The sequence below is a fragment of the Penicillium robsamsonii genome (assembly GCF_028829455.1).
Source record: "Penicillium robsamsonii strain IBT 29466 chromosome Unknown utg000001l_segment0_segment0, whole genome shotgun sequence".
In the NCBI taxonomy this organism is placed as follows: Eukaryota; Fungi; Ascomycota; class Eurotiomycetes; order Eurotiales; family Aspergillaceae; genus Penicillium; species Penicillium robsamsonii.
The window spans coordinates 1238075-1260754 of record NW_026643219.1 but is presented as its reverse complement, the minus strand read 5'-3'; the positions used below and the strand labels follow the sequence as shown (position 1 = coordinate 1260754).

General features: G+C 49.0%; 9 protein-coding genes across 9 annotated transcripts; 3 read left to right on the top strand and 6 right to left on the bottom strand.

Moving 5' to 3' along the window:
- Window positions 1-190: 190 nt before the first annotated feature.
- N7447_000513 (uncharacterized protein) lies at window positions 191-1456 on the bottom strand (the record flags this gene model as incomplete). Its single annotated transcript, XM_057224789.1, has 2 exons — window positions 191-1139; window positions 1218-1456. 2 exons carry the CDS (start codon window positions 1454-1456, stop codon window positions 191-193), a joined length of 1188 nt encoding a protein of 395 aa, XP_057088805.1.
- A 2109-nt stretch (window positions 1457-3565) lies between these two features.
- Window positions 3566-5472, bottom strand: N7447_000512 (MFS transporter; the record flags this gene model as incomplete). Its single annotated transcript, XM_057224788.1, has 2 exons — window positions 3566-4788; window positions 4842-5472. 2 exons carry the CDS (start codon window positions 5470-5472, stop codon window positions 3566-3568), a joined length of 1854 nt encoding a protein of 617 aa, XP_057088804.1.
- A 582-nt stretch (window positions 5473-6054) lies between these two features.
- Window positions 6055-7500, bottom strand: N7447_000511 (caspase family protein; the record flags this gene model as incomplete). The annotated part of the gene is made up of 5 exons (XM_057224787.1): window positions 6055-6080; window positions 6132-6740; window positions 6794-7150; window positions 7219-7279; window positions 7342-7500. The coding sequence occupies 5 exons, from the start codon at window positions 7498-7500 to the stop codon at window positions 6055-6057; spliced, it is 1212 nt and encodes a 403-aa protein (XP_057088803.1).
- Window positions 7501-8638: 1138 nt separating this feature from the next.
- N7447_000510 (chaperonin-containing T-complex subunit CCT7) lies at window positions 8639-10680 on the bottom strand (the record flags this gene model as incomplete). Its single annotated transcript, XM_057224786.1, has 6 exons — window positions 8639-8742; window positions 8823-9484; window positions 9544-9916; window positions 9978-10314; window positions 10386-10552; window positions 10635-10680. 6 exons carry the CDS (start codon window positions 10678-10680, stop codon window positions 8639-8641), a joined length of 1689 nt encoding a protein of 562 aa, XP_057088802.1.
- A 471-nt stretch (window positions 10681-11151) lies between these two features.
- N7447_000509 (putative histone acetyltransferase Spt10) lies at window positions 11152-12761 on the bottom strand (the record flags this gene model as incomplete). The annotated part of the gene is made up of 2 exons (XM_057224785.1): window positions 11152-12210; window positions 12264-12761. 2 exons carry the CDS (start codon window positions 12759-12761, stop codon window positions 11152-11154), a joined length of 1557 nt encoding a protein of 518 aa, XP_057088801.1.
- Window positions 12762-13913: 1152 nt separating this feature from the next.
- N7447_000508 (lanthionine synthetase C family protein) lies at window positions 13914-15656 on the top strand (the record flags this gene model as incomplete). Its single annotated transcript, XM_057224784.1, has 4 exons — window positions 13914-14094; window positions 14150-14723; window positions 14781-14794; window positions 14851-15656. The coding sequence occupies 4 exons, from the start codon at window positions 13914-13916 to the stop codon at window positions 15654-15656; spliced, it is 1575 nt and encodes a 524-aa protein (XP_057088800.1).
- A 714-nt stretch (window positions 15657-16370) lies between these two features.
- N7447_000507 (uncharacterized protein) lies at window positions 16371-18587 on the top strand (the record flags this gene model as incomplete). The annotated part of the gene is made up of 1 exon (XM_057224783.1): window positions 16371-18587. One exon carries the CDS (start codon window positions 16371-16373, stop codon window positions 18585-18587), a length of 2217 nt encoding a protein of 738 aa, XP_057088799.1.
- Window positions 18588-18942: 355 nt separating this feature from the next.
- N7447_000506 (40S ribosomal eS26 domain-containing protein) lies at window positions 18943-20119 on the bottom strand (the record flags this gene model as incomplete). Its single annotated transcript, XM_057224782.1, has 6 exons — window positions 18943-19048; window positions 19113-19215; window positions 19331-19458; window positions 19662-19698; window positions 19749-19833; window positions 20099-20119. The coding sequence occupies 6 exons, from the start codon at window positions 20117-20119 to the stop codon at window positions 18943-18945; spliced, it is 480 nt and encodes a 159-aa protein (XP_057088798.1).
- A 70-nt stretch (window positions 20120-20189) lies between these two features.
- N7447_000505 (CBS and PB1 domain protein) lies at window positions 20190-22372 on the top strand (the record flags this gene model as incomplete). The annotated part of the gene is made up of 4 exons (XM_057224781.1): window positions 20190-20402; window positions 20480-21353; window positions 21406-21500; window positions 21554-22372. 4 exons carry the CDS (start codon window positions 20190-20192, stop codon window positions 22370-22372), a joined length of 2001 nt encoding a protein of 666 aa, XP_057088797.1.
- Window positions 22373-22680: the final 308 nt, after the last annotated feature.

Genomic DNA, 22680 nt, shown 5'->3' with positions numbered 1-22680 from the left:
GCTAATAAAGGGATGGAATAAATATAAGAAACACCAAGGAAATATCCAAAAAAACATTGCAAAGCCGCCATCAAGGGCCGACTATTCTGGTCAGTTGTGGCACTTGATGCCTGCTAACCAGATGACAAAAAATCGAAATAATGCAAGAATATCGCTTCAAAACTGTTATGTCATTGCACCAATCAACCCATCAAAAGAACTGATTCAGAGTCTCGGATATATCCATAGGTCCCCTCTCTTTCATGACTGCTCGCTTGGCAGGACGATCTCCCCTATCAGGCGGTTCGGCGCGCTTTTTCTCCTTTCCCTGTTTCTGCTTCTCGATATCAAGCTTTTGCTTCACAGGATCTCGAGTAAATAATACAATTGACTTCGAATTATAGCGAGAGCGGATAATAACCTTGTCTCTTCTGCTGTGGTCAACAGTTGGTAGTTTTAACTCCAAGATCGGGGTATTCGTTGGTAGGGATGATGGTCTTCTCGAATGCTCCTCTCCTGGTGTCGGGAGACTAGACTCGTACACATGAAGCAAGGCCAACAGATGGTCATCAATTGTCTTTGACGTTCCATGGGTTTCCCAAAACCAATCAAGTCTGCAGGCGGACCATCCCTTTATAGTAATGATGTTATTCGCGGGCCTATCGTATTTTTGAATCGTCTCTGTGATCTTCTTGCACTCGTAAGCCACAACAAGCTGGAGCTCTGGTAGTTCACGCAGAGCTTCCAGTGTCGCAATGGTTATTTCGCGTTGGTGGTAGAACCTGAGAATGCGGAGGTGTTGTAGTGCTTTGGATTCAATCCAACCGCGTACAAATCCATCTTGCAAGGGGATACCGTCGCTATTAACGCCCACGGGATCCAGCGGGGCGAGATTCGGCGAATATGTTTCACTGTGAACGTCCAGGGCAACCAAATTCTTGATATTTGGTATAGTAGTCAGGTCTGTGGCAGTACAGTATGAGGTTGCAATTGTCAAGATTGCACGCCAGCGAAAGTCATCGCTATTGAGGATACCCATGTAGTCTCTCAGTGGTTTTTTGGGACAGCCAGCATTGAGACAGTAGTAGGGACTAACCGCATGGAATTGTATAGGATAGACGCTGGCCATTATTTTCCACATGTGCATTGTCTGCTTGTTACTGGGTAAACGTTAGATTTGAACAAACAGACTCGGGAATTTGTCAAAGGGTTTTAAACCCCCTCTTATAATGACCTACCACTTTTTGAGGGAATCCCAAAGGTATTTTGCCAAATACCAGTGGACGTATTCAAACAGCTCAGGCTTCAGCACCGACTGGTCCTGCAGCAGTGCTTTCATTGCTGCATGCTTAAGTGATCCAGATCCTCGATCATTGGTTGTCTCCCATCCATGTGGTAAAAATGGGAGCTCATGATACCATGTGGGACCGAGACGTAAGAACCTGGGTGACTGGTTATCTTCAATGATGACGGACATTGAGGAACGAAATTATGGCCAGAACAAGCAGGGATCTAGTGAGAAAATGGCAGTCTAGCTTTCTAACAATGCCCATGGATTGGATTATAGGGAAGGATAGTGTCCTCCCGGGATTAAACAACAAATTTTGAGGTTGGGCGCGTGTTTGGAGTCGAAACGGGACTGATTTGATATATTCACGTGACCCTATTTTATACAGACAATGGGAAATCCACAGGTTTTTAGCAGTCCGGGGTAGGATTTCGGTTTACCCATCGAATTCGCATAACCTTCAAAGGAAATCACCTTTCCTCGGCTCCCTATCTCGGCTTTAGTACTCTTTGATCATGGCTTGTCCTACCTTCCTAGCTAATACAAGTTATGCAGAGGGGGTATACAAGAGACTAAGATCATATACTAGGATCAGAAGAACCGTTTAATTCTCCAGGTTGGCGAGCGATATTGTCGCTATCCAGGGTGCACTGTCAGCGATGTGGGAGGACCAGACTAAAACGCATTCTAAAGTGAGCATCGATCTAGTATAAATCCATGAAGGATTGTTCGGCTTACTGTTCTTAACATCCTTGCCGGACTGGAAACTTGCGAAAGCATGTAGGTCGTCACAGTGAAGATGTGCAAGTTGCTGACGGTGTCATCGGTCGGATCAGTTATATTGAGCAGGAGAAAGTTCGAGTGAGCTGAGTGGTCTGACATTCAAAACATACCTAATCAAATGTTTAGCTTGGTACAATTCTCTCTTTGCCTCCGATCCCCCGTCCTCAACCTCCCCCTCGCAGTCTACGGCAATTCAAATCGCAATATGAACCGTAAGATCAATCGCAATACCGATCGAACGGCCAATACCTGAAGATACCTGAAGAGTATATACGATGTATAGAGATGGGGTGGGGCGGGAACGTGGAAGATTGTTGCGGACGAATAGGATAATTAATAATTAATTAATAATTAATTAATGAGTTATTGTTTTTTTCTTTTTGGGCTTTTAAATCTTATAGATACATCAGCAAAGAAATAAAAGAATATTCAAGGATGTATAGTAGTATGTTTAGTATATTTTATTAATGTATTATTAACGTGTTATCTACAATTGTCTATTTAGCACTCATGCAGTGTTAGTTTTCCTTTGCATTTCTCTTTTGTTCATTCATATTTATGAGAGACTAGCGCAGATCGGGACATTCAGCCAAATCAGGGTACGCTAGTAACCTAATCGAAGACCATTGATCAAATATATATTGAACGACATTTCCCTATCGCCAGTACAATACAGGGCTCTTCCCTGTCCAATGCTCGATCGTCTCCAAATTTGCGAATGGATCAATTCATCACCTCTTCCAGTGCCGATTCATGCCATGAACACCAGTCTGCCACAGCCTCTTCTCCTAGTACCCTTTCAATTCTTGCCAACGCCACGAGAAGCTCGTCAATGCTTTATGCTAACCATGCGATCTGAGCTATATATTTGGATCTCATACACCAAGATTTACTTGTATCCAGGACGACCCGGCTTGGTGATACGCTCTAATATAGCAAGACGGCATGCACAAGATGGCAGTTCGTATAGCACCCAAGGCTAACAAGCTCCAGCAGTCATAGACCAATATACATATACGATTATGTGGAAGGCCTTTCCCATGTCTGGTCATAGGAAGAGACGATGGATCTCATTTTTGGTTAGAAAGCGGCCATCAGAGCAACTTTTGCCTCGTGGGCAGTCTGCAGTTACCATATAGACCGCTGTCCAACATGACCATGCGATAACTCCAGAACCGATGCTATTGGTCTCGCGGGCATATCGGTGATAGTGGAAATCCCAGAGTTGGTTGGAAGCCGAGGGAATGAGTTCTGCGATCTAGCAGACAAGACCGAAGTCAAGACCCGTGACGAGGAGTTTATTCTCTAGCAAGTGGTTCGGGTTTACAACCTGCAGGGTATCTATCCATAAGATCAAATGGACGCGAATTGTTCGTACCGTGAGGCTCTGCATTGGGAACCTTTGGAACCTTGGGAACATATCAAGATCCACAAAGATAACTAGCTAGGATAGCGGCATTCTTCACTACTTGGTTACAATTTGGGCTATCTCTAGGGCTTCCATGTACACATACCTTAGCTCTGCTCATTCCTGCGTGCATACCGACTCCACGAGCGTATTTTATACCCCTTCCAGTAGAGCAAATAAGGAATAGGCAAAAACAACAACGAAAGGCAACCCAACAGAGTCAATGCCCATGCAACGCCAAGGTTGGTATACATGATTTCCGCGATAATAGCCATAATACCGGCAGTAACAAGCCGTGTCATTTGAAGACAAGAAAGCGCGCTTGCAGCATGTTCCTCGAACGCATCGGCGACGTACTGGTAGGCCGAGACGAAAACACACAATGTCCCAAAGCCGTAGAATACCGAAGCGATGAGCGGGCTCCAGAAAGAAATCGAGAGCCTGGCCGTCCAGGCCATCCAGAATAGCGAGATGGGGATAAAAGGCGCACCGAACATGGCCATGTACAGACTGATCTCCGGGTCTGGGCGCTTTTGGCCTCTCGCACGGCTGCGGTAGATATCCCTACGGAGGAGCCACATTGAAATTGGGAATGTCAGTGCTGAAAGAATGACTCCAACCTCAATGGCCAGGAATGCGAGGGCGGTCGAGGTCGCGCTGAAGTTGTTTGCTTTTCCATAGATGGAGACGTAGCCCGCGATGAAGGTGTACAGGATCAAGAAGAGGAGGGAGAGAGAGAGCGAGTGGATCATAATGATTGGTTCTGTCACAAAAAGCACCAGTGGTCGGTAGAGCGAGGTACGCATACGGTGGACGAACGTGGCTTTTCTGAACTCCAGCGGGGACCGGTACCGGTCGTCCCCTGTCAGGCGGCGGAGCTCTTTCGCTTTCCAGTACAGCAGGATTGGGCTGTATGTCTCGGGCAGGAACAGCAGAACTGGGATCAGGATAAGTCCTGCGAGAATGATAGTCATCCAGTCCACCCAGCGCCAGCCTGCCGATTCAGCATGGACGGCGAATGCTCCTGGTACTGGGCCGACCAACGGACCAGTGAATATGATTATCGAAAAGATCGGGAAGGTGTAGACTCGTTCAACGCGTGACCAGATGTCCACGATGGATGCTGCTGCTATAACCGCCGGGGCAGACCCGAAAAGTCCAGCTAGACCGCGGCAAACGATTCGCTGTACCACTGTTTTGGAAAGCCCTGCGCCCATGTCAAACAACATAAACCCGATCATGGCGGGTATATACACGGGGGTGCGTCCAACGACTTCTGATATAGGCCCTGTTATCAATGCCCCTACTCCAGAACCAATTAAGAACATAGCTGCAGAATCTCGGTCAGTCTGATTGAATTCATCCAAAGGTTTGACCACGTACCAGTCGGCAAAGTCTGGACCTCAAAGGTAGTATGAAACAGTTTCTTGGTTGATGTGAGAGCAGTGGCATCGATCGTGGATGACCAGAAGATTACAAATCCAGTCATCGAAGTGATAATAGTCGTCCACACTCGACGTTTGAGTGACCAGTTGTGAGGATCCATCGTGTCACACTCGCCTTCAAATGTGACGACAATGAGTTTGTTCTTTTTCACCGACTCAATATCAGATTCGTTATCCGTCGAAGGATAACCCGGCCGAGGTCTTTCAACGCCAGTCACCATAATATCAGGCGTGTTTCCCAGGGTCTCTTCTGAGTTGATGGTATGCGGATCGTTTGCGATTCCCGGTTCGTATTCGGCACCCTCGACATCTCCTTCCCGCTCTATGTGTGATCGAACGGAATGGCGAGGTTGAAGGGATGGCCCGGTGATAAAAGTGCGACTGCCATGTTCCCTCCTTCGTGAGGCATCCAAGTCATCAGTCGGCTCGCGAGGTTCCGTGTGAATCTCTCCTTCACGGTAATAGTAGCGGCCTTCATGGGTCCAGACATCCTCGGGCTTCTCATGCTTTGTAACAAATTGTTGCTGGATCTTTCTGCGGATCCTACGGTGCTGGAGGATTGACTCCATTGTGCTTGATTCGGGGTCTTGCGTTTCAGGATCGTATCCGCCTTTGTTACATTGAAAACTCGGATCAGTTGTGGTTTATTCTCCTCGGAGGCAAAAATGACATATGACGGTCCTATCCCCCTGAGGATATGAAATCCGTGCAGCGCCATATCTATATCACTCGGTTAGCTCTTCCGCAAATGACGAATCCCATCATATCCTGCTCAACATGTTAAACTAATGGAGAGCTTGTACCATGCTAATCCGGGTCAAAAACGCTAGCTGTATTTTCCCATAGTGAAACATCGCTATACCAAAAGGGCATGTCTTGGTGGTGCAAGTGAGGTAGTTGTCTACGATGATGTCAGAAAGACCGATGCTTATCGTCACTGAGCTAGGTAATATGCAGCTTATTTTCAATGGATAATCAGTGGTAGATCACAGATTCATAAGGATTAATCACAAATAGTGCACCTCCCACAGGCCAAATACGCACTGGAACACCGAGGGTGGAATTACGTACACGGCAATTCATTAAACACAAAAGCATGTTTCATTGAAAGCCAGACAAGTATCGTCCTTATCTTCATTTCCCAGATGTAATTACATCACATAAAGGATATCGGTATCTGTAGGAGTTGTCAGAATTTGATTGCGACCAACTAGCTCGATGATCTTACCTAGAGGGTGGCTGCAGCTCAGCTGTGGTTTCTGGGAATATTTGGACTCGAGCTCATCACGAATGCTGTTCAAAAGCTGGACATAACTTTGCTGAGGGTTCTTCCGAAGCGCGGCGATGAAAGCCCAGGACATGGCACCCGTGGCCTGGCCGGCAATCTGGGCATCCTGACTGGTTTGGTCATCCTTGCTTCCGGACCACATGATGACATCCGCGGGGCTAGTCTTAGTCTGCTTGTTGCGCTCATACACTTCGTCGCCCTTGGTGGCCTTCTTTATGAAGCCCATGGCGGTTGACATCATGCTGCCCATGTCACCACGCGCGTATGCGGACACGACACCAAGCAGGCCTTGTCCAGCCTCCTTGGCCAGGTTGGGCTCCTTGAGTATACCGGAGGTGGAGTAGACGTAGGGGAGATCCAGGGCGGAGCCAGAGTGGCAGGAGTCGAAGATCGCTGTTAGACGGACTCCCGGTTGTAGAGTCTGCACCATGATACGGTGCATCTCATCATCAACGATGTGGCCTGCATTCCGGAAATCTACCGGGTAGATCACTTCATCGTACCCATCCTCTTCGTCGCCGTCCAAGTCGGGTGTCTGACCGCCGTGGCCTATATTCTTGTTAGTTCGCCGCCATAGAAGCGTTTGAAGCATAATTACTCACCAGAGTAGTGGAAAAACAACGAGTCATTGGGACGCGCATCCTTGACCAGCCAGTGCATAGCCCGAAGAATGTTTGCTTTAGTCGGCTGGCTCATCGGGTTTTGCTGGTCATCGGTCAAGAGGACCATGTCCTCGCGAGCGTAGCCGAAGTTCTGGTTCAAGTAGGCCGACATGTTCTTCACATCGTTGATACATCCGCGCAGCTGACCTTTTTGGCCGAAGTAATTGATACCAATTAATAAGGCTTTTCTCTTACCCGTACAGCGGGAGTATTGGAAGCTATAGCCTTGGGGAGCGCCGTGGCCGAAGGCGACGGGATTGCTGGGAGGGGGAGGCGGACCGCCGTTTTGGCCGTAGGCTACATTTGCGCATCATTAGCTTTCACTGCCGAGAATGTGGTTCTTGTTTGGGAAACGCTAGACGGACCTGGTCTTCCTTGCATTGGTGGCCCAGAGGGTGGGTGCTGGTTGTACCCAGACGGCGGAGCCTGGAAAGGATTGATACATGTCAATCTTGTGTATATCCGATACCAAACTCATCATAACATACATTGTAACCTTGGTGAGGAGGCGGCGCGCCGTAGGACTGGTGAGATGGCTGGGACATATGGCTGTAACCGTACGGGTTGGATTGCGGCGGCGGCTGGTGCGGCTGCTGGTGGTAGGACTGGCCAGGATAGCCGCCATAAGATGGTTGTTGGTGATTCATTTGGCTGCAATCAAATCTTTGTCAGACCCTCTCTCTCTCTCAATAGAGCAAACGGATAAGCAAGCGTACGGGTACTGCTGTTGCGGGGGATATGACGGCTGCTGCGGGGGGTACCCCGGGGCGCCCGAGTAGGGTGGATAGTAAGACATCACAGGAAGTCTCTAAGTCCACCCAAGGGAATGAAGCGAAGATCAAAGATGTAGAGAACTGAACGCGTTGAATGTGGAGAAGGGGAGATTGAAGGCAAAACAGATCGGAAGTACGGCAGCCGCCAAGCCTTGAACAGTGAAGGTAACTCTTTTTTGAAAGCAGAGAAAAAGATCAAATCAAAGAGTTTCGGGGAATTAAAAGAATTAAGATCTGGAAGGGGATCATCCTAGGATCTCCCACATACATACTCCGAGGTTCGTCCACTATCTCCTTATAAGGCTGTGTCGGGTTTAGATCCAAAATTAAAAAGAGGGGGGGAATATAAGGGGCAAAAAAAAAGGGAAAACAGGAACTTAATGTACATCTCTGGGGCTGGACTTTTATATCTGACCTGCGTTCATCGGCAGCTCCGATCAACCCCTGTCTACATAGAAGCCCAAGACCTCATTGGGCTTCACTTAATCCTTGAAGATTCTTACATAATTTTATATATAGAAATAAAATAGATAGATCATAATAAAACATATAAATCGTCCTTCTGCACGTCATACAGATTCAATAGCACCGTCTTGGCGTGAGGAATTTAGCTAATGAGATGCAAAATGGATTGAAGACAATAGATTCCAAGTTAAATGAGGGCAAACGGTACGGAGTACTCCTTGTGTACGTACTCTGTAGAATATGCTCGGATCGGCTCGGCCTTGGAAATGCATCTGATATATCATCTGCATGCAATTAAGATCAAGGAATTCATGAGGACTATGTTTATATTGTATGTACTTGGAAAGACTGTGTCAAGGTTATCTCTAACAACTCGTCTTCTATTCTCCCTGTACTTCATATTCAATATTCATCTCAACACCGCCTATGAAGCCACTAAGGCCAGAGCAGAGTTCGCTTCAACTGCTACGTGACCTTCAACCATGCAGGTGTCCTTCTTTTTTGGGGGGAATATCATCGAGCAAAATCCAGTTCTGGTCAAACTCGTTTATCCTCGTCGGGGCATGCCGCGGCCACGGCCCCGGAGGGCGCGCTGGGCAGCACCTGGCGGCATTCCGCGCTGTTGACCAGGTTGAGCCGACTCCTCATTCTCTGTGGGAGTGAAAATATGGGTTAGTCATATGCAGAGGATGGAAAACCTTCCAAAAGAAAACAGTTGATAGGTCACTTACTTATCGTTTCGTCCACACTCAGGATCAAGCAAGAGGCTTCCACTGCGGCCTGGATAGCATTGACCTTGACCAGGCTGGGCTCCCAAACAAAGGCCAGCATGTTGTCACGGACGCCCTCGTTGTCGAAGTCGACACCAGCCCAGGTGTTACCCTTGCGGTGCTCCACACGCAAGCGGTTCAGGATGTCTGTAGCGTCGAAACCAGCGTTATCACACAGCTGGCGGGGAATAACCTCCAGAGCCTTGGCGAATGCCTTGACAACGGCCTGCTGCTTGTGGGGGACGTTACGGTCGGCGAACCGGTGCATGTAGCTCGACAACTCCATTTCAGTAGCACCACCGCCAGCAACGATGGTTGTGTTGCGCAGAGCACGCTTGACAATCATGATAGCATCGTGCAGACTACGCTCCACCTCTGCAATGAATTGTTCAGCGCCACCGCGCAGGACAAGAGTGCAAGTCTTAGCACGAGGGCAGTCGGAGAACAAGTTGAAACGCTCTCCACCAATCTGGCGCTCCTCGAACGCGCCGCAGGTACCCAGGTGGCGCTCGTGGATGTCAGTGCATGTCGATTGGGTTGCGGCTCCCGTAGCCTGGCAAACACGATCCATATCTTCGGAGGCCACACGGCCAGCACAGAAGATATCTCGGTCCGCAAAGTACCTACAGATCGAATTATTAGTGTCTAGACACATGCCCCGTAGCAAATACCAAGTACGTACTGTGTGGCAAGATCGCCAATAGGCAGCTTGCTAAGAACGACCTTCGCTCCTGTCTTGTAGATAGCCTCAAGCTTGTTGAAGATGATCTGCCACTCAGCATCAACGATGGCCTGGTATTCCGAGACCTGCTCGACGCGGACTTCCGCATTGTCCTTCTCGCTCTTAAGCTCCAGCTCGACGTTCAAGCACACGATACGGGGGTTCGTGAAATATTTGGGCTGCTGCTCGAAACCGGCGTAGGAGAAAGTCTTCTTGAAGGCGACACCATCGACGAAAAGCGAATCCTGGAGACCACCACCGGTAACCTTCTTGACACCGATCAACCTCTCGTTGAGGTCATCCTGGTCTAGCGAAAGTACCGCATCCACAACCACTATGATACCATATTGTCAGCCTCAGGGCAAAATTGCAACCGCTAGGTAGGGAATCCTCACTCTTTGTGAAGAAGTCCGAATTCCGCTTGATAAGCTTGCTGTTCATGGCTGTTGCAGCTAACCGTCTTAGTGTCTGAACCTTCTTCTCCTGGCTCTCTGAGGCATCCATAATGTCCACTGCAATCTCCTTAACCTTGTTGACCGCCATGGCGCTCGCCCTCCGCAGACCCTTGATGATGGTCTGCGAGCTGACACCCTGCTCAACGAGGTCTCGCACCTCCTTCAGAATCTCACCAGCCAGGACAACCACGGAGGTTGTTCCGTCACCGACTTCAGCATCTTGGGACCGAGCGATATCTGTGAGAATGCGGGCGGCGGGGTGCACAATGTCCAAAAGCTACCAAATACACGAATGTCAGAATCACCAACTACCTTCGGTCATAAATTTTCATCAGTGGCAAGACGCACCTTCATCACTGTGGCTCCATCGTTTGTAATGGTCTGTTTGCCATTGGCATCCACAAGCAGGAGATCACCACCGTAAGGACCGAGAGTACTCTTGACTGTTCCTTGCACTGCGACACAGGCGTTGATGTTGGAGATAATCTGACCCTTTCCTTGAGAGGCATCGGTGCCTGTAGATTGCAAAGCGGTAGTAGTTAGCATAGGTTACAGAATCCCACCAACAAAACTGCCCGCACTGGAGACAACACATACCCTCCTTCAACACGACAATCGTGGGGGTTTGGCCGTTGAAGGCCATGATTAGATCGGTATTCGGACACGAAACCGTTCAATAAAAAAATAAAAGAAATAAGAAAAGGGGTATGGTGAGTCGAAAGGTCGGAGGGGTTGATCTGCCAAAATTTCCCAGAGCTCCTGTTCCCCAAAAACCCCCCAGTCGCGCAAGGCGGTGACCAATCAGGGCTCCTCAACCCTACACATTTAAAGAGATGTACACAATTTATATTGGAATATAGAGTTTTTATAGTATATATTGAGATATCTCATTTGAATAATATATCTAAAAGGAAGCATAGTGTATGTAGCATAAAGCGTTGTGTCACTGTCCACGGCAAAATAGTGGTGGAGTATCAGCGGTATCTCAGACCGATGCCTTGACGCCAATAGAACAATAGAAAGAAAAGTAGACAAGAAAGTAAGGTTTGAGATAAACTCCGAAATGAAATAAACCCCCCGAAATAAGAAACCGAGATAAAAAGTTGAGGCTTGTTCACGTAAAGTCATAATTCCCGTCTGAGGGACTTCCATACTCGAACTTCGAGAGTAATTCAGCATCATGCTGTAACTCGTGTGGAGGTGGGTTCACAAGTCCAAGCACGTCTTGTCGAAAGGGGTCCGAGCCGTCATCTACCATCATTTGATAGGCATTGCTGGCGGTATGATAGCGCATTGCATCGTCAAAGCTTGACATGCCGAGATTGTGCGAGCCCGGTGCGAACTGGCCCGTCATGGGATTCTGTTGCTGGTAGCGTCGTAGGTGCTGGTGTATTTGCATAATCTGAGGGTCGAGAGGCATGGGCGCGAACCCAGTCATGGGGTGGACTGTGCCGGGCATGGCTGCAGGAATTGGTTGGTGCATAAGAGGGTTGTAGCTGGGAGGCTCATCGGGTGCTTCGTCCATCGCCTGCGGGACATTGGCTGGTTCCTTCGGGGGTGGTTCCATTGTGCTATCCATATCCATGCCAGACATCGTTTCCGATGGCGATGGAACATCATCTTTGCTCCCAGGTATGGGGGGCACCTTGAGAGTCTCTTTGCATTGTGGGCAGTCTCGAATCACGCGATTGACAGTCTCTTTGATTCGTACCCAATGGTATTTGATTGCAATAGCTGCCGTAGTTTTGTTGATTCCGGCATGTTGTTTGAGATGAACTTCTTGGGCGATATCGTACTGTTGCTGCGGGTCTGACACCACCTCTTTATCCTTCAGCATCAGCCTCTCGGGCTCCCCACCTTCACCGCCAAGAAGTTTGTAATGAGTCGCCGCACTGCGCAGTCGACTCTTTTCGGCCCGATCAGCACCACGAGGGTACTTTCCGTGCTTCAAATAATAACGTATCTTCTCAAAGCGATCCTGGGACACAGAGTCCTCGCCATCCAGGCTGAGGCCTCTGCCGTAGATGATTGCATCGACAAACTCTCCAGGTTGAGATTTGATACTGCCTCCGCCGGGGACTCGGCCAATGCGTTTGAAGCCAAGGGAATCCCACAGGCGACATGATGCAACGTTGGACTCATATACCAAATTGAAGACTGCATATGTATATCCCTAGCAAACATTAATTCAGAACCCGTTTCAAGCGACTGTAGTGAAGAACTCACTAGTCGAGGGGCCCACTCCAGATAGGATTCGCCCATCAATCTACCCACGCCCTTGTTTCGAGCAGCATCAGTGACAATGAAAGTGCCATTGCAGACATGACTACTACGGCCAGGGTAGTTAGGCCGAATGTGAAAGCCACCTAGACAGATCTTGGTCCAATTGGCTCCAGCACGGTCCATCGTATGTGTCTGCTCTGCACTTTCGATGTCGCCAGTAAGCATGACCACACCAAAGTTCGAAAACCAATATCGTCCAAATTGAGCCAATGGAATGGGCTCTGTCATGGCATATGTATCTCCCTTTTCGATCTCTTTGTTGAATTGATCAGAGAGATACTTCATTAGAGCCCGGGGTACTTCCTCTGCTGAGGCAAAAGGGACCAAGGTCGCAACCGTAACCCGATCTCGCAAGGTTACTTGTCGCGGGGCCAGAGCAAGCGGATAATCTAGCTCAGGGCCCGATGGAACGAGCTCTGAATCTCCATGAACTTCAGACATGGTAAGGTGGCTCTCTGGGGGTTGTCAATCACACTATTTGACATGTTAGTTGAAGGCATTCTATTCTCATATCTTTGCTCCACAAAACCTCATAGGTGAATACGAGAATAACAAGAAAACAACTACAATTGAACTGGATTCAGCAGGGGGTCTGTTCACTGACATTCTGGACTGCTTCTAGAAGCCCTCGATGGCACTTCGAGGACCGCGTGTGTATTCTCGAGTCCGGAATGGCCGCAACGCAAGTCGAGAAGTCGTGGTCCTTGCTGACTCAGTTCATTACCTAAGCTAATTTCTTTCTTGCCGAATTCCTCAGGCTGGACATACGTTGAATAAATACCTAACTAGTTAACTAATTAACCTAAAGCTCACTAACTAACAGACGATCAAGTGCTATATAAACCCGTAAGTGTGGTGAGTGGGCTAATTGTACCTAGGCTCATTATAGTTAAATGTTGGACAGGAAGCAAAACCTGAGAACTACGGCAAGAACAATCTATAAGAGATCTTCGCGCTAATAGTTACTTCTAATCATAACTAAATATACTCCGCAGTAGTTCTAAACTTCACGTGCATTTTTAATGATATTTTCCTTTTCTTGGTATTAAAAGAATTATGGTGTAGAAATAAAAAATGGGGAGTTGAAAACAGAATGGCATTCTGGCGTATGGTAGCCCACCATGCTTAGAGTGGCCACCACAGAATGTATGTATTCTTCTAGGTCTCGTCGGTATTAATGTATGTTTTATCAGGCTCGGTTCAGGTTTGATATACTCCGTACTTAAGTATCGTGTACATAAGTCGTATCTCAAATCGGCGATCTTAGTACCATATATACGCCCAGGATACATTTATTTTGTTATTGTGGACAAATTGCGGTGTAGCTGAGCTTCGGTGGATCCAATAGGGTAATATTTGGACTATGCTTGTCGTGCACTGCGGAGACATACATAGATTTACTGGTGGGGAAGATGTAAGAATTTGTGCTTGGGCTAGCTGAGCCGTCTAGCGTTCTGCTGTACGACGTGGGAAGTGATAGCCCCGATCAGAAGGATAAAAGTTTTCAGGTCTGCAGTACTGGGCTTCTTTCCTACATAGCACACCATATCTCAGCAAATTTACAGACAGCCTATAACTATATAGAACTCCACCATGGCAGAGCGTCCGCAATACTTCGAGAATACGTTGACGCCGCTCCAAATCAATGCGACCACTCTTCTTGAGAGCCTACAAGAGCTCCGTGCTGCTGTTCGCAATGGTGCTGGGTTGATACAGGAGAACACTCTCTTGCCTGAAACATGGGGCCCAGCTGGCATGTTCAAAGCTTTCCCCGGTATTTCAAGCTCCAGCCCCACCTCTCAAAACTATCATCTAACCACTCAATAAAGGCATTACTCTTGCATTCCTACGCCTAGATTATCAGTCCTTGGTACTAGAAGATCACAAAGCTGCTTCTATTGACTACCGCCGCTACGCACTAGAACGGATCCCATCAAGCCTTCCGGACACTCCTCTGCTAGCCTCTCGATTATCTCCAGCTGGCTCATCTTCGCCTATGACTGCTGTCACTCTACGCATCTTGGGTACCTTTGCGAAGAATAATTGGCAAGATAATGTCAATGTTAACATCACAAGGGAGGATATCACTTACCTTCACGATGCCATGCAGTGGGCACTAAAAAACGAGCCTCTCGTTCTCCATGATGGCCGAAAAATGGGTGGAGATGAGATGCTGTTTGGCCGAGCAGGACTTCTTTGGGCCCTTTTGAATGTTCGTGCTCATCATTTTGATCAAGAGACTCAGGAAGCTATCTCACCTGTGTTGGCGGCAATTCCTGAGTTGATCCGAATGATTATCGATGCCGGGCGACAAGGATCCCAGGAATACATCAAAAAGAATGGAGCCCAGCACGCACATCCATTGATGTATACATGGATGGAGGGCTATTACTGTTTTGGGGCGTAAGTACATCTCCAGCCATCTTATACAATATGAGACCGCTAACAGACAATGTATAGGGTCCATGGAATAAGTAAGTTTACAGGCATTTATTTGAGCTTTGCAAACACTAATTAATATGTGATTTAGCTGGCATTTTAACCATCCTGCTCTCATGTGAGCCCCACGAGCTTACAGACTATCTTCCTGCCATTGGTGGTACTATCACTGCGCTCTGCAAGCTATCTGGAGCTGCCAACGGCCACCTCCCCATGACTCTACCTCCATATAGTATCGGGCAGCGATCAGAACTAGTCCAACTGTGTCACGGGAGCCCAGGGCTGTTGATTCTCCTAGGAGCTGCCTTGAAAAACAAACCCTTAACCTGCGCTCACTGGGATCCAAGCTGGGACCAAGCCATGTACTTGGGCACTGAGCGTGTGTGGGAAGAAGGTCTGCTTTCCAAGGGAGGCAGTTTGTGTCACGGCGTGGCTGGCAATGCATGGGGGTGGCTCCTCCTCCATGATTGCTTTGAATACCATTTGGATATTCTGAGCGATGCCCGGACAGCTTATCTCCAGCGCAGTCGGTTGTCAGCACTTCCAAATGCTGAGGTGAACCAAACACTCACCAGTGACTTCTTCCTCTCGAAGGCACTTGCGTTTATGTTGCATGCACGTGAGACTAAGCCATACAACAGTTCGCCCGCATCTTCCGACAAAAATTACCGCATTCCTGATGACCCTTACAGTTTGTTTGAAGGTCTTGCAGGCAATGTTTGTGCGTGGGCTGATACGTGTGCGGTGATTCAAGCCAGGCTGCGCAAAATGGAACTTGTTGAGCAGGGTGTATGCGCTACATCTGGCTTATCACGAGACCCAGTGTTCCGGGCAGTTTTTGATAGACAATTGGGTTTCCCGGCCCTGGGTGGAAATGGCGCAACGGGTATTTTCTGAATAGCCTCTTTAGCTATCCCCCACCTGTTCGTATAGTTGATTTATTCGGTGACGTCATATGTCACTAATGAAATTACATGGCCATAACTCCGAGAGCCAGAAATGCGGGGGGAAATAATAGTATAAACAATATATAACAAGGGACAGAGAGTCTTACCAATTATCTACACTAAAAGGCTGCGGTAAAACTGTGGCTTAGTCGGGCGACTCATGGGGCCAAATTCCCCGTCCACCTTTGAAACGTCTTTGAGAACTCAAAAACAGAGTAAACATGGATCTCATTCCTCCGTCTTATGAATCTGCAACAGATAGGGATGCTTGGACAATCATAGCTCGTTATATTCCCTCCAGCGATCTATGCGCTGCATCTCTAGTCTGCCACAGATGGCATGGTCTATTTATGCCCTTCCTCTGGGGTGATCCAGCATCTCACTTTGGTACAGATAACGATGCAGTCTACGGTAAGTAAACTTAGGACACGACTCAAAAAGCAATATCTGATAGAATCACACAGTCGCTCTCACTCGATTTCGAAGGACACTCAAATATGCCCGACACGAGGTGCGGGCGCTGACCCATACCCTTCATCTCCCACCCGCTCTTTCGGAGATATATGGTGGTCCGCGAGCGGGCTGGTTAAGAGACATCCTTGAATGTTTGCCATGTCTGCAGTGTCTCATGGTCTCAAGGTTACCTTTTTTCGACCACCATGCCATGACAGCATTGAAAACCGACGAGAGATCGAGCCAGTATAATATACGGCTCTTGTTGGCTGAGCGTGAGCCGAATACTACTTCCACAAGCCTCGCAGAGACCCTCCGCTTGTTTCCAGTATTGACCTACTTGGATCTTTCATACACCACACCAGCACGAGACCGCAACGTACTATCGAAACTAGCTCAAATGCCCTTCCTCCAGGTACTTAAATTGCGTGACATCGGGCTGAAAGACAATGACGCCGAATTTCTAGCCAATGCAATTGGACGACGAGTCCGTTGTCTGGATTTGAGAGACAACAGGCTCACTGACCTGGCAATCCGCTCTCTGTTGCAGGCATCATTTCGCCCGCCACACGGGGAGGAAAGGCAACAAAGCCCGAGACAGGCCACTGCTTCGCCAGACCCCTTCTCCCACTTTACAATCAATGAGTCTGGCTCAAACTTCTTCAAGCGGCCAGACTTAGATGAACAGTTTGTGAAGCTTCTCGCTCGGCCTGTTTTATACCATCCATGGGTTGAAGACTTACCGCATACTGGAATCACCCATCTTTATATTACTGGTAATCAAATATCCGTGGAAGCTGTGGCGAGTCTTTTGCTCTCGTCTCGGCTACATGCTTTGGATTTCGGGACCATTAAAACCCCAGATAAGGCACACCAGACGCATCAACATGGGAAGGAGAAGTATCCCGGAGCTGAGAAGCTAGTCCCAATTGTGGGTAAGGTTGCAGGGGACAATTTGATATATTTGCGAGCGCATCATGCTGTTCTCACTGGCCAACCACCAGCTAAAGACACTGCACCCAGTACTGAGCTTCTACCAGAGCTTTCGGCACAAGAAAGCCCCCGCGAAGTAGAGCAATTCGAGTTGGATAGCGCCCAGCAGGTTTATGAGTTGGCCGAAGAGACAAGGCCTGTCTTTGAACTTGCAGATACATCAACAACCAACTCAATAAGTCCATCTTCGACGACAAAAAGGCTTCAGACTTCCCAACCATTGGCAGCCTCCGAGGATGAACATGCACCGTCCGTCAGGCGTGGTTCGGCTTTTGCTCCGGAGGTTGTACAACCCATCCCCGTCCACAGTGGCGCCAATGGTGGCACGGTCTTTGGTGCTTCTAGGACAGATACCTGGGATACAGAGCAGGCTGAGGGAAGCACACTGCCCTCTATTTCAATGTCTTCGGACGGCGACACTCTTGCGACAGACTTCTCTCTCCGTACATCCTTGCAATGCAGCTCCCCAGTCTCATCGAACGATTCTCTCGCACAAATAGTACAGGAGTTATTGGCAAAGCGACCACATAACCAATCACTCCCGCTTCGAGGAGGGAAAGAAAGCTGGTACCCTTACCTACACCCATCACATATTCCTCACATGGAATCTTTGGTACTGACAGATGTACCCTCGCATGTGATGCAAAACTCATCTATACTCTCTGCACTCACTCGGTTCATTACTGCATGCTCAAACGAAGCATTGCTAGCAACTCTACAAGCAGGATCAGACTACTCCCTCCCACCAGGGCAAGCGCGCATGCAAGCCGAGCAGCAGCGGTCACGATCTCTCTTTGGCTTGCGGCGTCTAGTACTCGAAATCACACCTGTCGATACCACCAAACTGACATCATGGAAACCCGGGAACCAATATAATGCCACAGGCCATTCAAGCACGGGTGACCGCGACTCGGAGAATCTTTGGTCTGCAGCTACCAATGATTTCAGCTTCTTTGGTGAAGAAGAGTGTGGAGTTCCTGAAAATGATCCTGGCAAATACTTTCCAATGGCTGTGCTTAACGAAAAGGTCTCGCTTGTGCCGGAGGACGACTCGTTACATTCAGCCGATTCTGCTCGACTCGGGCGTCACCTTCCACAAAGCACCAAGACCACCGACCCGTCAGGGACTGGGGACAAAAGACAGCAGTGCGAGGTCTCGATGATTGACCTTGTGGCGGAGCTTGCGGCCTTTCGTCGCGGCAAGAAGGCCGAGTATGAGCAGGTGGTTCGTCGTGAAAGAGTACGGCGAAGCACCATTGGCACGGGTGCTTCCGGCCTACTTATGCCATCATCGCCCCATATTTCTCTCTCACATTACGTCGAAGGCCATTGGAAGGGAGAAGTAAAGGTCGTGCGGAACCCCATGCCAAAGGTGCGGACCGGAACGGTAGACATGTATGGAAACTATTTCGAGAAGGGGTACTTGTACCCATGAATTTTGTACTTGTATATTTGAAGTCTACGTCATGCGATGAGGTTTTGTAGGAATTTTTGATATTTTCTAAGTCCTCATTTGGACCTGAACCATCCTTCCTCCCAGTCATAACAAGCCGTCGTCAAAGGGCTCATAAACATCACAATGCTAAAGAGACATCCAAACTGTCTTCATCGGACAATTGGTGCCGTCTTTTTCATCCTCAGTGTAGAAGCATGGCCGGCAGTTTCGGGACCGAGCATCACCCCTGCGATCCGGTCAAGAAGAACACCAATGCGAAGAGTGAAGACAAAATAAAAGAATTCATTTCAAACTAGTTCAATTTTATTTTGTTCATCATGCGACATTCATCTCCTTACAAAGCCTTAGCGGCAGTAGGGGGCTGGAGCTTCTTGCCGTCCTTGTTGAAGCGAATACGGGGAGGGGGAGCACGGTTGCGGCGGCCTTCGCGGGAGCGAACACTATTGGCGAGTTATTAGTTGACGAAAAGAGACTGAGTATCGAGGATAATCGGTCAAAACGTACCGGACAATCTTGCCGTGAATGGCGCAGGACACGCAGTACTGGAGCTTCAAGTACATCTTGGGGACAGAGTACTCAGCGAAGACGGAAGCCTCGGAGATATCACCTGTAGATCGGGAGTCGTTAGTTTCACTGGTTCGTCTTGAAATTCCTCCAATGGGTCGTAGCCATAGATCTGGGATCTTGTCGTAGATTCGAGTATCGGGAGAGTTGTCACGTACGGATGGCAGCAGACTCGACCATGTTGCGGATGGTGAAGCGCTTGATGGCCTTGTCCTTGGGGGTGCAGCGAGCGCAGTTGGAGCAACGCACAGGCTTGACGTGGCCGCGGCCATTCTTGTTGCGGCCGCTATCAAATCAATTAGTTACCGTGCCCCTGAAGTTGCGAATCAGTCGAAATCCAGTTTCCCATTCTTCTTGTCCGGCAATGTGCGTAGGTCGCGATTTTCGATGTATTTGGAGATGTATGTCGTGTGCGCTTCCGTCGGCGTCATTGCGGAGATGTCGAATGGGATACTGCTTCGCCGAGATGGGGGGATTTGTTGGTCTTACTTGTTCGCCCTCTTCTTGACCATTTTGACGGTTTGTTCTGTGGATGGTTAGGTGTTGGTCTGTGGGTGAAGGGGGGAGATAGCGTACGGTTGACTTGTCGGGAGTGGGTTGTCGAAGCTCGCTCACACAAAGTCTCTTTCGGGATGGATTGGATTCCGTTGTGCGGGTAGCCCTAAGCCCTTAAGCGAGACGGGTCACGGGGTTGGTGCCTCAGGATCCAGGCAACAAATTTCTCGGGAATCACGTGGATCACGTGGGTAGAGTCACGAGAAGTACGTCCGCCTAATTGGGCCTAGCGCCCGGATCGTACCGTGTCATTCAGTGTTTACGGCTCCTCATCCCCGACTAACGAAGAAACACCCCTGTTGGGATTGACTATTGAACTGCCCATTTTTTTTCTCCCTCCCAGGAATTCTCCTTGCTTTTTTCTCCCATACCAGTCTCACAACTTTTAACATCCTTGTTTGTTTGTGACATCTCCCTTCCTTTCTCCATTTTTTATTGAGACTTTCCCCTTTCGGCATTATTATGTCGGCCACAGGTACTTTTCGGGGAAAGCCCAATCAGACCATCGGGAGAGGAAGGCTGCCCGACTTCGGAAACGATCCCAGTGCCTCCCACATCCCCCGACCCCGGCCAGAATCTTCTGTTACAAACAATACGCCCTCCAGCGACGTCGGAAGTGGCACAATGAGTGCCGCAAGTAGCAGACAGCGACAGAACCAGTCGAAACGTGATGAGGTACGTCATGGTAGCCCCCGGGAGCGATCTCCTGATGCTAAAGTTGTGATTTGGATTTTATCTAACCTCAACACAAGGCTATCCGCCGCAAAATGGAGGCCGACCTCAGCAAAAAGAGGAACGCTCCCGCAAAATCGAGAAGCTCCCGCAAAGCCCCTCCCGGCACCGTGCTCGCCCTCAAGCCCAGCCAGGCCCTCCAGATCAAGCCCGGCATGAGCATCGCGGAGGCCGCTCAGCTTATGGCCGCCAAGAGAGAGGACTGTGTGCTGGTCACTGACGATAATGAGCGTATCGCAGGTATTTTTACTGCCAAGGATCTGGCGTTCCGAGTCGTCGGAATGGGCCTGAAGGCGCGAGATGTCTCCGTCGCTGAGATCATGACCAAAAACCCGCTGTGCGCGAGAACGGACACTAGCGCTACCGACGCGCTCGATCTTATGGTGCGGAAGGGATTCAGACATCTGCCGGTCATGGATGAGAACCAGGATATCTCTGGTGTTTTGGATATTACCAAGTGCTTCTACGATGCTATGGAAAAGCTGGAACGTGCGTACAGTTCGTCTCGCAAGCTGTACGATGCGCTGGAAGGTGTGCAGACAGAACTTGGCTCTAGTCAGCCCCAGCAAGTCATCCAATACGTGGAGGCATTGCGATCGAAGATGTCCGGTCCAACCCTCGAGACTGTATTGGATGGATTGCCACCGGTTACTGTCTCCGTCCGCACCACCGTCAAGGACGCCGCGGCTCTGATGAAGGAAAACCACACCACAGCGCTGTTAGTCCAGGACCAAGGCTCGATCACTGGTATCTTCACTAGCAAGGATATTGTTCTTCGCGTTATTGCCCCTGGCCTCGACCCTTCGACCTGCAGTGTTGTCCGTGTCATGACTCCTCACCCCGATTTCGCCCCGTCTGATATGAGCATTCAAGCCGCGCTTCGCAAGATGCATGGTCAGTCATATTAATCAGCGATTAAAAAAAAAGGATGCTAACTCTACAACAGATGGCCACTATCTCAACCTGCCCGTGATGAACGAGGGTGGTGAGATTGTCGGCATGGTGGATGTGTTGAAGCTTACTTATGCTACACTTGAACAGGTATGTTGATAATATCAGATCTGATATGGAGTCCTTTTAACTGACATATTCAGATCAACACCATGTCAACCCAAGATGACGAGGGTCCGGCGTGGAACAAATTTTGGTTATCAATGGATCATGAGTCAGACTCTATGGTCTCTGGCGGCCACAGCCAGCAACTGAATACCCCACACCGCTCAGTTGTGAGCCCCGATCTCACTCGCTCAGGCTGCGACAACAGTCTTCTTCCCAACGACTCAGCATCGCACCACGGTGATGACCATTCCGAAGTTGTTTCCCAGCACCACCCAGCAGAGCCAGCTGCTCCTACTCCATTTCCCTTCAAGTTCAAGGCCCCCGGTGGCCGAGTGCACCGTGTGAACGTCCTTCCCACCAGCGGCGTTACCGACCTTGTGTCGCAAGTCACAGCAAAACTTGGCAAGGAAGTTGAGGCTGTTGGTGGCGAGGCCACCGTTGAGGAGGGTCGGCTGAGCAACACAGGATATGCGCTCAGCTACATGGATAATGAGGGCGATACCGTCTCTATCACAACTGATCAAGATATGACGGATGCCATCGAGCTGGCCCGCCGTACTCACCGCGACAAGGTCAATTTGTTTGTCCATGACCCTGCCCAGCCGCCTATCCCAGTTGAACCCCATCATGTTAAGATTGTGACTCCCGTCGAAGAGCAAAGCGTTGAGGAACCTGCATCACAAGAGTCCCCTGTGAGCAAGGCCCTACCCCAGCAGCAAGCTATCCCCTCTCACGCGCCAGACGAGCAATTGATTGCTGGCGTCCCCAACGACTTGCTACTTCCCGGTGCTATTGTCACATTGGCTGCAGTTATTGCGGGTGTGTTCATTCTCAGCCGTCCCAGTGGCCGGTAAAAATATCTGGCCTTTGGTCTATTCCCAATCCCCTCTTTTTCTCTCCAATACTTCACTTTGTCCGATTCAGCTTGGCTATTAAGCATTTTGAGAAAGCGCAGTAGATTCTTTTCCTGTCCAGAGTGTTGCATACCCCTTTTTTTTCTCTAATATCGATATTCCGTGTCGCGTTCAGATACCGCTGTTCGCGTGAGCAGTTGCGGCCTTAGTTTAGCCTTCAATGCAAATAATTGTTCGATATGGATCTTGATCTGACAATTCTGTATATATATTACCGTGGTAGCCTACTAGTACCAAATAAGTAATCC